The sequence below is a fragment of the Musca autumnalis genome, unplaced genomic scaffold (assembly GCF_047663935.1).
Source record: "Musca autumnalis isolate F117 unplaced genomic scaffold, ASM4766393v1 scaffold_5, whole genome shotgun sequence".
Taxonomy (NCBI): Eukaryota; Metazoa; Arthropoda; class Insecta; order Diptera; family Muscidae; genus Musca; species Musca autumnalis.
In genome coordinates this window covers 186,871,237-186,884,590 of record NW_027412088.1, presented here as the reverse complement: position 1 = coordinate 186,884,590, position 13,354 = coordinate 186,871,237, and the positions used below count along the sequence as shown (strand labels likewise).

The 13,354-nt window shown below is 36.2% G+C and overlaps 1 protein-coding gene across 1 annotated transcript; it reads right to left on the bottom strand.

Moving 5' to 3' along the window:
- Window positions 1-1,881: 1,881 nt before the first annotated feature.
- On the bottom strand, window positions 1,882-12,987 carry LOC141405202 (sialin-like). The gene is made up of 7 exons (XM_073989290.1): window positions 12,682-12,987; window positions 12,292-12,569; window positions 3,280-3,528; window positions 2,764-3,225; window positions 2,566-2,698; window positions 2,232-2,473; window positions 1,882-2,167 (listed from the first exon to the last, which is right to left on the bottom strand). The coding sequence occupies exons 1-7, from the start codon at window positions 12,689-12,691 to the stop codon at window positions 1,973-1,975; spliced, it is 1,569 nt and encodes a 522-aa protein (XP_073845391.1). The 5' UTR covers window positions 12,692-12,987; the 3' UTR covers window positions 1,882-1,972.
- Between the last annotated feature and the right edge of the window lie 367 nt (window positions 12,988-13,354).

Here is a 13,354-nt window from a genome sequence, read left to right as displayed (position 1 = left end):
AAGGTTCTGTAGAAGCACCCTTTCTTTCCGAGAGGATCTATAGAAGTAACCTTTTTCAGAAAGGTTCTGTAGAAGCACCGTTTATTTCAGAGAGGATCTGTAGAAGTACCCTTTTTTGAGAATAGTTCTGTAGGAGCACCCTTCCTTTCAGAAAAGTTCGGTAGAAGCACCCTTTCTTTCAGAAAGTTTCTCTAGAAGCACCCTTCTTTCAGAGATGATCTGTAAAAGTACCCTTTCAGAAAGGTTGTGTAGAAGCACCCTTTCTTTCAGAAAGGTTGTGTAGAAGCACCCTTTCTTTCAGAAAGGTTGTGTAGAAGCACCCTTCATTCAGAGATGATCTGTAAAAGTACCCTTTCAGAAAGGTTGTGTAGAAGCACCCTTTCTTTCAGAAAGGTTGTGTAGAAGCACCCTTTCTTTCAGAAAGGTTGTGTAGAAGCACCCTTTCTTTCAGAAAGGTTCTGTAGAAGCACCCTTTCTTTCAGAGAGGATCTGTAGAAGTACCCTTTTATCAGAAAGGTTCTGTAGAAGCACCCTTTCTTTCAGAAAGGTTGTGTAGATGCACCCTTCCTTTCAGAAAGTTTCTGTAGAAGCACCTTTTCTTTCAGAAAATTTCGGTAGAAGCAATCTCTTTTTCAGAACGGTTCTGTAGAAGCACCCTTTCTTTCAGAGAGGATCTGTAGAAGTACCCTTTTTTCAGAGAGGATCTGTGGAAGTACCCTTTTCTAAGAAAGTTTATGTAGAAGCACCTTTTCTTTCAGAAAAGTTCTGTAGAGGCACCCTTTCTTTCTGAAAGTTTTTGTAGAAGCACCCTTTCTTTTAGAAAGTTTCTGTAGAAGCACCTTTTCTTTCAGAAAATTTCGGTAGAAGCAACCTTCCTTTCAGAAAGTTTCTGTAAAAGCACCATTTCTTTCAGAAAGTTTCTGTAGAAGCACCCTTTCTTTCAGAAAGGTTCTGTAGAGGCACCCTTTCTTTCTGAAAGTATTTGTAGAAGCACCCTTTCTTTCAAAAAGTTGCTGTAGAAACACTTTTTCTTTCAGAAGAAGCAACCTTCCTTTCAGAAAGTTTCCGTAGAAGAACCCTTTCTGTCAGAAAGGATCTTTCATAACAGTTCGGTAGAGGCATCCTTTCCTTCATAAAGGGCTATAGAAGCACTCTTTCTTTAACAAAGTATACATAGAAACGTCCTCTCTTTCAGAAATGGTCTATATAGAATCACCCTTTCTTTCAGAAATGGTCTATATAGAAGCACCCTTTCTTTCAGAAATGGTCTATATAGAATCACCCTTTCTTTCAGAAATGGTCTATATAGAAGCACCCTTTCTTTCAGAAATGGTATATAGAGAAGCACCCTTTCATTCAGAAAAAGTTTATAGATGCATTCAGAAAGGGTCAATAGAATAACCCTTACTCTCTTATAGAAGCATCCTTTCTTCCAGATGGTAGTTTAATAAACAAGTTCATGGGAGTCTTTATAGACTATATATTTACCTTGTCCCTAAGATAAGAATTCAAGCAATTGATGTTAATAAAAATTTAAATCTATCGCGGCGAATTCAAATTTATCGCTTTTGTTTAATGTAGTCTTAACATTTTTGCGCCTGAAGATATGCCAAGTTTTATTGAAATTTGTATGAGGAAGTATGTACTGCCATTCCTACCGTTTGCTAGTTATCGTTTCGAAAGCAAAAATCTCAGCTCGTCTAGACTTTCTTTCTTCAGGTCATCGCCTATGAAGACTTACTTCTGCTCTTCTCTAAAGAGTTCTTATAGATGAGCGAAAGGAAAGCTCGTCTAGAAGTACTCCCTTTATCTCACTTATAATGATTTCCTTCTTGTGGCCTATAAATACTCCCTTCTGCAGGGAAATTTTTTAGATACACCTTTTGAAGGGATTTTTCTAAAATGTTTTTTAAAATTTCGAATAGAAAACATAACAACAATAAAATAAACATACTAAAATCCTAAAATCTATTTATCGGCCAATTTCCTCCACTTTCTTCCTCAAATCTTCGTTGTTTAGTTGCTTTAATTCCTTGTCATCTGCACGAGAGTTAAAGTCATTCCATTTCTGCAGTGTGGAATCAGCGAAGAAAACATACAAGACACCACTACCAATTAACATGGCAGCGCAGATAAGGAATACCACTTTCCAAGCTTCAAAAGTTTGCTAAAAGTTTTAAAAGGAAACCATAAAAATTAGGCAAACCTGGGGAATTTTACGACATACTCACATTTCCCAATGTCAACACACCCACAATGTAGGGTGATATAAACCCTGGTAGGACTCCAATCATACTGCTCAGACCCATTACAATCCCGGCAAAATTGGGTGCTATATCCACCATGGATGCCAGGGGTCCGGATGATACTGTACCATGGAGCATAATAGCCAGGGTGAGCAAAATAATGGCTGCCGTTGGATTATAACCAAAATATGCCAAGGCCACCAGCAGAAAACCCATGAAAATGGAAGCTTAAAGAAATGGAAAATGGAAATTTCAATGGAATATTTTTGCACAGATCTCAGCATGGAGAGTTGGAAGAGGCATGTAGGTCGTTACTTACAAAATGTCACTGCCAATTTGCGAATATTTGTTCGACTTATTTTCTCTGTCTTCAACAGATAATCAGCAAATAATGAAAATCCAAGAGCGAAAATCATGCGCATCAAGTGGGGCAAACCGGAGAAGATACCAGTCTGGAACGAGAATATAAACAAATAAAATCTCCTACCCTTCCAAAATGTATTTCCTCCATCCATACCGCTCTAATATTCCAATTGTGTATGACACTAAAATAAGTGGGAGCTTGAGTCATCAACGTAAACATACCCCATATAACACCCCACTGGGCTATGACATTCATCCATACCGGTCTTGAGAGTAAAATTGATTTCCATGGTGTTCCCAAGGCTGCTGCTGCGGTACTTTGCACACTGCTTCCCAATGATTTTTCAATATATCTCAACTCGGCTTCACTTATACGTGGATGTTGAGCCGGTGAATCATAGACAAGGAATAACCATCCCAACCACCAGACAGTACCAACAATACCACAAAAATGATAAACCCACATCCAAGAAGACCAATGCATGATGTAACCAAATAGCGGATAAAATACAGCCACACCTACGGAACTACCTAAATAGGCGGTGACAAATTTACTCCGTTCATTGGGTGGTATCCATTTGGCGGTCATTACATGCATAGCTGGCCAAGTAAAGCCCTGGAATAACAACATTACAATGTCATATCAGGTATGTATGTTAAAAACACTTACCATAATTAAACCCTGTAGAACCCTTAGAACTATCAAGGCCCTAAAATCCCATTGTGCCACAGCTGGTATTAGAAAACACATCCAACAACCGAGGGCATTCGATAGACCAAACACTAATTTGGTACCATATTTTTTAGCCAAAATACCTCCGGGTATTTGTGTCACCCAATGGGCCCAGAAAAACGAACCCAATACCAATCCCTGTTGGTATTCGTTCCAATTGAAACGTATTTGGTCGTCGGGAATATCCTAAAAAAAGAATGAAAAATTAAATTATAGGAATAATGAAGACTCATAGAACGGGTTTTTAGCGACAGAAGACTTGCTTCTATGGACAGAAGACAGTAGAAATCCTAAAGGTCTTCTATGGAAAGAAGATTCCTAAAGGTCGTCTATAGAAAGAAGACCTCCGAAAGGTTTTCAACGGAAGCAAGAAGGTCTTCTAGGTAAAGAAGAAATCCTAAAGATGTTCTATGAAAAGACGAAATTCGAAAGTTCTTCAAGGGAAGAAAAACCTCCTAAATTTTTTCTATGAATGGAAGGCTTCACACAGGTATTCTCTGGAGACAAGCCCTCCTAAAAGTCTTCTATTGAAAGAAGACCTCCCAAAGGTCTTCTATGGAAAGAAGACCTCCTAAAGGCCTTTATAAAAAGAAACCCTCCTAAAGGTCTTCTATGGAAAGAAGATCCCCTAAAGGTCTTCTATTGAAAAAAGACCTTCACTGGAGTCAAGACCTCCTAAAGGTCTTCTTTGGAAAAAGACCTCCTAAAGGTTTTCCATGGAAACAAGACCTGCTAAATTTCTTCTATGAAATGAAACCTTCTTTCCCTTTCTGAAAACAAGTCATTTTCTATGGAAAGGAGACCTCCTAAAGGCCTTCTATGAAAAGAAGACATCCTGAAAGTCTTCTGTGGAAAGAAAACCTCCGAAAGGTCTGGAAAGAGACCTCCTGAAGGCCCTCTATGGAAAGAAGACGGCATTTTATGGAAAGAAAATCTCCTAAAGGTCTATGGAAAGGAACCTCTTAAGGGTCTTATATGGAGAGAAGACCTACTAAAGGCCAGTATGAGAAGGTGTTTTATGGAAAGAAAGCCTCCTAAAGGTCTTCTGTGGAAAGAAGAAATCCTAAAGGTATTATATGGAAAGAAGAAATCCTATAGGTCTGCTATGGAGGGAAGACCTCTTAAATTTCTCCTATGGAAGGAAAGCTTCCTAAATTTCTTTTATGGAAGGAATACCTCCAAACGTATTCTCTGAAGACAAGATCTCCGAAAGGTCTTCTATGGAAGCAAAACCTCCTGAAGGTCTTCTGGGGAAAGAAGAAATCCTAAAGATGTTCTATGAAAAGACGAAATTCTAAAGTTCTTCTATGGAAGAAAAACCTCCTAAATTTCTTCTATGGAAGGAAGGCTTCACAAAGGTATTCTCTGGAGACAAGACCTCATAAAGGTCTTCTGTGACAAGAAGATCTCCTAAAGGTCTTCTATTGAAAGAAGACCTCTCAAAGGCCTTCTATGGAAAGAAGACCTCCCAAAGGTCTTCTATGGAAAGAAGACCTCCCAAAGATCTTCTATGTAAAGAAGACCTCCTAACGGCCTTTATAAAAAGAAAACCTCCTACAGGTCTTCTATGGAAAGAAGATATCCGAATGTCTTCTAATTAAAGAAGGCCTTCTCTGGAGACAAGACCTTCTAAAGGTTTTCCATGGGAAAAAGACCTGCCAAATTTCTTCTTTGAAAGGAAAATCTCCTTAGTTTCTTCTATGGAAGGAAGACCTTCCAAAGGTATTCTCTGGAGATAAGTCATTTTCTATTGAAAGGAGACCTCCCTAAGGCGTTCTATGAAAAGAAGACATCCTGAATGTCTTCTTTGAAAAGAAGGCCTTCTATGAAAAGAAGACTTCCTAAAGCTCTTCTGTGGAAGGAAAACCTGCTAAATTTCTTCTATGGAAGAAAGAGCTCCTTATGGTATTATCTTTAGGCAAGACCTCCTAAAGGCCTTCTATGAAAAGAATACCTCCTAAAGGTCTTCTATGGAAAGAAGACCTTCTAAAGGTCTTCTATGGAAAGGACACCTCCTAAAATCCAGGCCTTGTGGCCTTTTGAGGTCTCTAGAAATTTCTTTGGAATAGTTGGCAACCCTTGGCGTGAGAACATCATAAATATATTGCTCTGTACTCTACGATTTTAAATTAAATAAAAACTTTGGAAATAATTCTGCTTGTGTTGATTAAAGCATATCTACATACTTATTAAACTTTATAGTATTCGGGTAAAATCGAAAATGCCTGCCAAAACTAGAAGAAGTGTGAAAATTAATCAAATATTTTGTGGACTATGCAAGCTTCTTATAAATGAAGAAGAACAAGAATCAATTGAGTGCGATAAATGTAAAATAATTCTTCACGTTGGGTGCACGAAACTGAGTAAAAGAGAATATAAACATCTCCTAAAAAATCAAAACGAAGAGTTTGAGTGTCAACTTTGTACTGAGAGCAGTGGAAGCATTCAAACTGAGTTAAACTTAATAAATAGAGAACTGAAGAAACTCGACCAATTGTCTGCAATGCACGATACCATCAAATTCATGTCTCAACAATATGATGAAATACTCAATAAAGTCGCTGAGAATACTAGAAAACTAGAAATTGTGGAAAAAGAAAACAAACATTTAAGAGAAGAAGTTAAAATTTTGAAGAGCTCTATTAAATATATTAATGATGAGAGAGTAAAAAATGATTGCATTATATCTGGGGTTGCAAAAATAAATGATGCTACGGCAATGGAAACACTCATGAATTTAACAAAGAGTGCTGGTGTTGATATAAATGAAGAGAATATCGATGATGTGTTTTTTATGAAAAAGAAAACAACAACAAAGAATAATGTCCAATCTATTGTTGTCAAAACTAAATCAAAACAAATAAAAAGTAAGATCATGTCGATGAAAAAGAACTTAAAGCAAAATGAAGAAACAAAAAATATATACGTAAACGATTTTATAAGCCGTGAAACAATGAGATTATTTAATTATGCTAAATCGCTCAAAAACGTTGGTTTTCGCTCGGTTTATGCTGCTAGTGGAAAGGTGTTTGCTAAGCGAAGCGAGTTGTCTAAGCCAAGATTTATCCGTAATGAGGATGATGTTAATAAATTACTGCTTGAAGCGACAACACATAAAACTCCTCGAGAAAGATGTCAAGAAGATGTTATGGATGAAGATGAGATGTATCTGTCGTCGTAAATTAATACATACATATATTCATACATTTTTGAGTAAAACATTATTATTTTCTTTTTACTATGTCAAATATGTACTTCAACAAATTTTCATTATTTAAAAAACATTTAATAAATTTAAATAATATACCTTTTAATGTTATTTCAATTAATATGAGAAGTTTATCTTCTATTGATAAATTTAATAAATTTTGAACTTTAATTGCTAGCTTGCCAATGTTACCTTGTGTTGTTTCTGTGCAAGAAACTTGGTTTTGTCGCGATGTCTCTCAAATATATAATATTGCTGGTTACAGGCCTGTCCACTGTTGTAGAGTTGATGGCTATGGGGGAACTTCCGTATATGTAAGGAATGACATAAAGTTTGAAACAGTTTTGTGCGAAAGTAATAATTTCATTGATTATGTTCAAATAATTTTCGATGGGGTGAAATGGCTTGGTAAACCAGTAAGGCTTGTTTCTTTTTATAGATCCCAAAAATGTTTACCAAATGTATTCCGTTCTTTTGTGGAGAATATGCTTACCAACTACGGGAGATTTCCTTGCGTGTTTGTTGGAGATGCCAACATTAATATATTAGATGTTAATGCATCTAGTACACTCCTAAACTTACTTGCAACTTACGATTTTAAGAGTTGCCATTCCTTGATAACGAGACCAATAAGTCGTACGAGTATTGATCACGTATACTCTAACTTTGAGGGAATTTCTGGTTTGATCTCGACAGAGTGTAAATTGACAGATCATAATATTATTCATTTTTGTGTTAAAAATGGCATCGTGAATCATACCCAAAGTATTAAAACATATTCGATTATAAATCAAGACAATTGATTACGGTGTATTGAAAGGGAATTGCCATTGTTTCGTATTACTGGCAATCCATCTGTTGACATGAGTACTTTGATTACTCAAATCCAGAGATGTTTGGAAGAATCTACAACTACTAAAACCCGCTACCAGTCGGGAAAGCATAGCATTACTCCTTGGATTAACGCCAATCTGAGGAAGTTGATTGGTTTTAAAGAAAAATTATTAAAATATAGACGTAGAAATAGGGGCAACTATGTACTAGAACAGCAACTCAAATCTATAAGTAAGGTTGTACGGATAGCCTGCAGAGAATCGAGAAATAATTATTACATTTCTAATCTTGAAAGCCTACGTAGCGAACCAACCAAATGCTGGAAGTTTTTAAATAATAATCTTGGCAGATCTAAAGAAATGAAGGTCATCGACATAAAAGATGATGACGGTAGATTGATATCCGATGATACTGAAAAAGCTAATACATTTAACAAATATTTTGTGGACTCAGTGGAAGCCTTAAAAACATCTATTGCGCAAAATGGCAATGATTGTTGGAATTCCATGAGAACTTTAAATCGGCTGAATTGTAATATAAACTTCAATTATACAACCATAAGTGAGGTGCAGGATATAATATCTCAATTATCTACAAAAAGTAGTTCAGGTTATGACAATATTTCTCTAAAAACCGTTTCGCTTTGCTACCGTATCTTGACTCCCTATCTTGTAACAATTTTTAATAACATGCTAAACAAGGGGATTTACCCCGAGGCTCTAAAGATACATAAGATTATTCCGATTCCAAAAGAATCAAATGTAAGTACTGTAGATAAGTTCAGACCAATAGCTATTTTGCCAGTTTTTACAAAGATTTTTGAAAAGATATTATGTAAACAAGTGAATGATTTCCTGGAGGATAATAAAGTTATCAATGATTTTCAGTATGGCTTTAGAAATGGCTGTGGCACTGAAGAGGCTACTGTAAATGTTATTGGAAGTATTTGTAATGGATTGGATGATGGTGCTAAAGGTGTAGCCGCAATATTCTATGACTTTTCAAAGGCGTTTGACCTTGTGGATCATGTGATTTTATTAGAAAAACACGTTAAAAAGTATCAGTCGGCTTTGCCGACAGAGATATACCCTCAGCTTGTGCAAATTAAAACACTTTTTTCACAAAAAACTTATGTATTTAGGGGGTTTCAAAATTTTGGTCGTGAACCGACAAAAATGTTGATTAAGATTAAGTTCAAAAATATTGCGGAAAAGGTACTTAAAGGAATGGACAGTCATAGACCATGGGGGTGCCATAGGGGGTTTTTACACCCTTCGGACTGTTTTCTCAAGAAGTATGGACTTGCCCCTGAAAAAAATTTTACCATCGTAATTGTGGCAGTGAATGTAAGTTGCTTCAACAAAAATGAAAGTGATTCAATAGCAGGTCTAAAAGTGAACTTATCCAAAATTTTGTGTGGGAGGTACGGGATCGAGTGGACAAATATAGTCCATATTCGAACCTGATCTGTATCTGGTAGATATTATGAGAATGTGTAAAGTATGGACCAAATCGGTCACTCCCATCAAGAGTTATCGTGTGCACAATTTTTCCGAACATTTTTGAACATTTGTGGGGTAGGTACCTGAAGTAGTGGACCGATATGGCTTATCTACGGACTTAAACTAAGTTTGGAAACAATATTACGAAGGCCAAATTTTGGCCGGAATCGGCATATCCGTTCGAGAATTATCTTGCCCTTCCAGCCATAAACATGGTGTCATAGGGTTTGTTTTTCAACTTTCAGGCTATTTTCTCAGGAAGTATGGACTTGCCCCTGAGGAAACTTGTACCTTCGCATAGGGAACATTGAATACAAGATGTTACAACAAAAACCAAAGCGATTCGAGAGCAGGTCCTAAACTGAACTTTTCCTAAATTTTGTGTTGGAGGTACTCGAAGGAGTTTACCGATTGAGTCCATATTGGAACCTCATCTATGTCTGGTAGAAATTTCATAACGTGCAAAGTATGGACCAAATCGGTTACTTCCTTCAAGAATTATCGTACGCACAAGTTTTACCAACATTTTCGAACTTTTGTGGGGGAGGTTACCGGAAGGAGTGGACCGATATAATCCATCTTTGAACTTGAACTAAGTTTGGATAAAATATTACGAAATCCAAATTTTGGACCGAATCGGCTGATCCGTTCGAGAGTTATCTTGCGCTCCAACCACTACACACGGTGTCATACGGTTTTTTGTAACTTTCAGGCTATTTTCTCAGGAAGTATGGACTTGCCCCTAATGAAACATACAGCGTCGTATAGAGGACAGTGAATACAACTTGCGTAAACAAAAATCAAAGCGATTCGAGACCAGGTCCTAAACTGAACTTTTCCAAAATTTTGTGTGGGAGGTACCCGAAGGAGTGAACCGATTGGATCCATATTGGAACCTCTTCTAAGTTTGGTAGAAATTACACGATGTGCAGAGTATGGACCAAATCGGTTATTCCCTTCAAGAGTTATCGTGCGCACAAGTTTTGTGACAATTTTTGAACATTTGTGGGGGAGGTACCGGAAGGAGTGGACCGATATAACCCATCTTCGAACTTAAATCAAATCTGGACAAAATATTTCGATACCCAAAATTTGAACCGAATCGATTGATCCGTTCGAGAGTTATCGTGCGCACCAGCCAGCCAGACAGACAGACAGACGGACAGACAGACAGACAGACGGACGGACATTGCTAGATCTACTCAAAATTGTCTGAAACGGATATCGTACAAACATACTTGGGGTCTAAAACCATTATTTCGATGAGGCACATTTTTGGTCGTATCAAAGTGTAAATACCCTCTTTAGCCTAAAGGCTGAGGGTATAATTAGAATCTTATGGTTTTAGAGGGAATGCGTTACAAATATTAAAATCCTATTTGAAAAATAGAAAACAATTTGTATAGATAAACGACAAAAGAAGCTCAGAAGCACGCGTTGTATATGGTGTACCCCAAGGAAGTGTCCTTGGGCCGTTGCTATTCAAGTTGTATATCAATGATATAACAAATTTGGGTTTAAGCGGTAAAATGTTCTTATATGCAGATGACATATGTCTAATTTACCCTTATAGACATGAGACAGTAGTAAAGGCTTACATGGAACGTGATTCCGCAGTAATTAATGAATATGCACGCATTAATAAATTGTTTTTGAATGCAAATAAGACTAAAATAATGCGCTTTAAACCTCATGGTGACAATGATAATATATTCAGCATCAGTGTGAATGGTACCCAAATTAGTGAGGTAAACTCTACAAAATACCTGGGTTTACATTTACAAAGCAACCTGTCGTGGGGTTCACATATTCAGCATGTGAAGAAAAAAGTGTCAGCTGCTATGGGTCTTTTGTATAAATTTAAATATAAATTCAATTATGAAACAAAGCTATTGGTTTACCAATCATTGATTCACAGCAATCTATCTTATTTGACAGTATTGTACGGATTTAGGAAAAGTGATGAATTTAAGTCGCTATCCAGATTGCAAAATAAAGCTTTAAAAATTGTCGCAAATCTTCCAATTTTATACCCAACTAATCAACTCTACAAGCAAGTGTTTCCTTCTATCTTGCCGCTTTGTAGTATTTATAAATTACAGCTATTATTATATGTTTATAAATGCATTCATAATATTGGACATCACACTATCCAATTGCTAGTCAATCAAAACGTTTTTAACACAAGAAACAACACAAATTTAAGGGTAGCTCGGTGTAGGCTTGAACTAACAAAACAGAAAATTGCATATGTAGGATGTTCCGAGTTCAATAAATTACCAAATGAATTAAAGAACTTACCAAGAATTTCTTTATTTAAAAATCATTTAAAAAATTATCTTTATAATGAAATTGATAATATTTTAATTTAATTTTTTTGTTATTAGCTTCTGTATAAAGTAAATAATCAAATTGTATTATGTTAACATTAAGTACAAATTTAGTATATATTGCCAACTTTAAGCCTCTACAATGTCTGCATGGCGCTGAGGCGTAGATTGTAATATGCGTATTATTATGTTCTTATTATATATCTAATTATATTAATATTAAGTACTGAATTGTATTATAAATAAATAAATAAAAAAAAAAAAAAAAAATCCATGCCTTGTGACCTTTTGAGGTCTCTAAAAATATCTTTAGAAAATCCACGTTTTGTGACCTTTTGAGGTCACTACAAATTTCTTTAGAAAATCCAGACCTTGTGGCTTTTTGAGGTCTTTAGAAATTCCTTTAGAAAATCCAGGCCTTGTGGCCATTTGAGATCTCTAAAAATTTCACTTCATTCAGCTCGTCTTTCGTCTTCATCTTGTCTATAAAGACTCTATTCGGGTCGTCTATAAAGACTCAATTTGGGTCGGTTATAAAGACTCCCTTTGGGTCATCTATAAAGACTTCCTTCGGGTCATCTATAAAGACTTCCTTAGGGTCATCTATAAAGACTACCTTCAGCCTGTCTATAAAGACTCTCTTAGGGTCGTCTATAAAGACTCTTTTCGGGTCTTCTACAAGTACTCCATTCAGCTAGTCTATAAAGCGGTGGTGCTCAAAATATTTTGTGTTTTAGTCTCTCAGAGCGTGTCTTCCCTTTGCTAAACCACGACAGATGAGAATAAAGAGAACATACGCTGTTGTTGCAGTCACGTTAACGTATGTGGGTGATCTTGGCTGCTATAAAGACTCCCTTCGGGTCATTTATAAAGACTACCTTCAGCTATAAAGACTGCCTTCAGCTTCTTTATAAGACCCCTTAATAGAGGAGCCAAAATGGAGTACTTATACAGAAGCTGAAGGCAGTCATTATAGATGAGAATGAGGACATAAGATAGTCTTTGAAGACGACCTTTAAAAATCTTAGGTTCCTTGGTAATTATAGACTTCCCAATAAAATATCGAGAGACTTACATGATTTGCTACATCCGTTGAACTGCTACCGGAAGAAATATTTCTCTGATTAGCAGCATTTATATCCTCTATGACGTTTGCTGTGGTATTACTTGTCGTTGTTATAGACAATTTTGTATCTGCTTCTTGGTGAATTGGTATAACATCGGATTTCGTCAAATTACCTGTTGTTGTCGGAATAACCATTTCCACAATTGTTATATTCAAATTGATGCATATCATATAGTTGATGGCAAATCCGATAAATACCAAATGCCAGAGGACAGTTCGGGTCTGTACTACAAATTAGATAAGAAAAATGAGAAAAAAAAAATGCAAACAACTTTGAGTCGAAAATTCTTTGTGTCACTCAAAAATCCACTCTTACGTTTTTAATTTGCGTACACTTACCGTTAGACATTGTGTGATATAAACTATTAAAACAACTGCAATGTATGTTTTACGATTTTTTTTTGGTTCTGCAGTTTCGAATAAATTTTGTGAGTTTCTTTATCATTTATTGTGTTGCCATTTATTGGCCAAAGATGACTGACTGAGGACTGGGGAACTTTTATAGTTATTTCTTGTTTTATTGTTCATCCAAGGTTTATGGACATTTGATAACGTCGTTAGATGCCGTTCTAATGACTAGAAGACAGAAGATTCAAGTAAACGACCGTCTTGATCTGTTCGCATGGAATATCAAGAGAAGAATGCAATGAAGGCGTTTAATAAACACCTCATGCATACCATTTTGTTTCTATACGAGTATTTTTAAACGATAAGACACAAACACTTTCAATTTTTATTCTCCTCTTCGTTGTTGCCAGCCCTCATCAATAAGGTAGGTCGTAAAAAAGATTTATTGACGGACTGTATTAACTGCATCAACATTACAGTCTTGCAACTATAGGGGCTGTATGGACCCAACCGACTTAGATTTTTTACCTTATGTTTTCTTTTTTATACCCTCAGCCTTTAGGCTAAAGAGGGTATTTACACTTCGATACGACCAAAAATGTGCCTCATCGAAATAATGGTTTTAGACCCCAAGTATGTTTGTACGATATCCGTTTCAGACAAT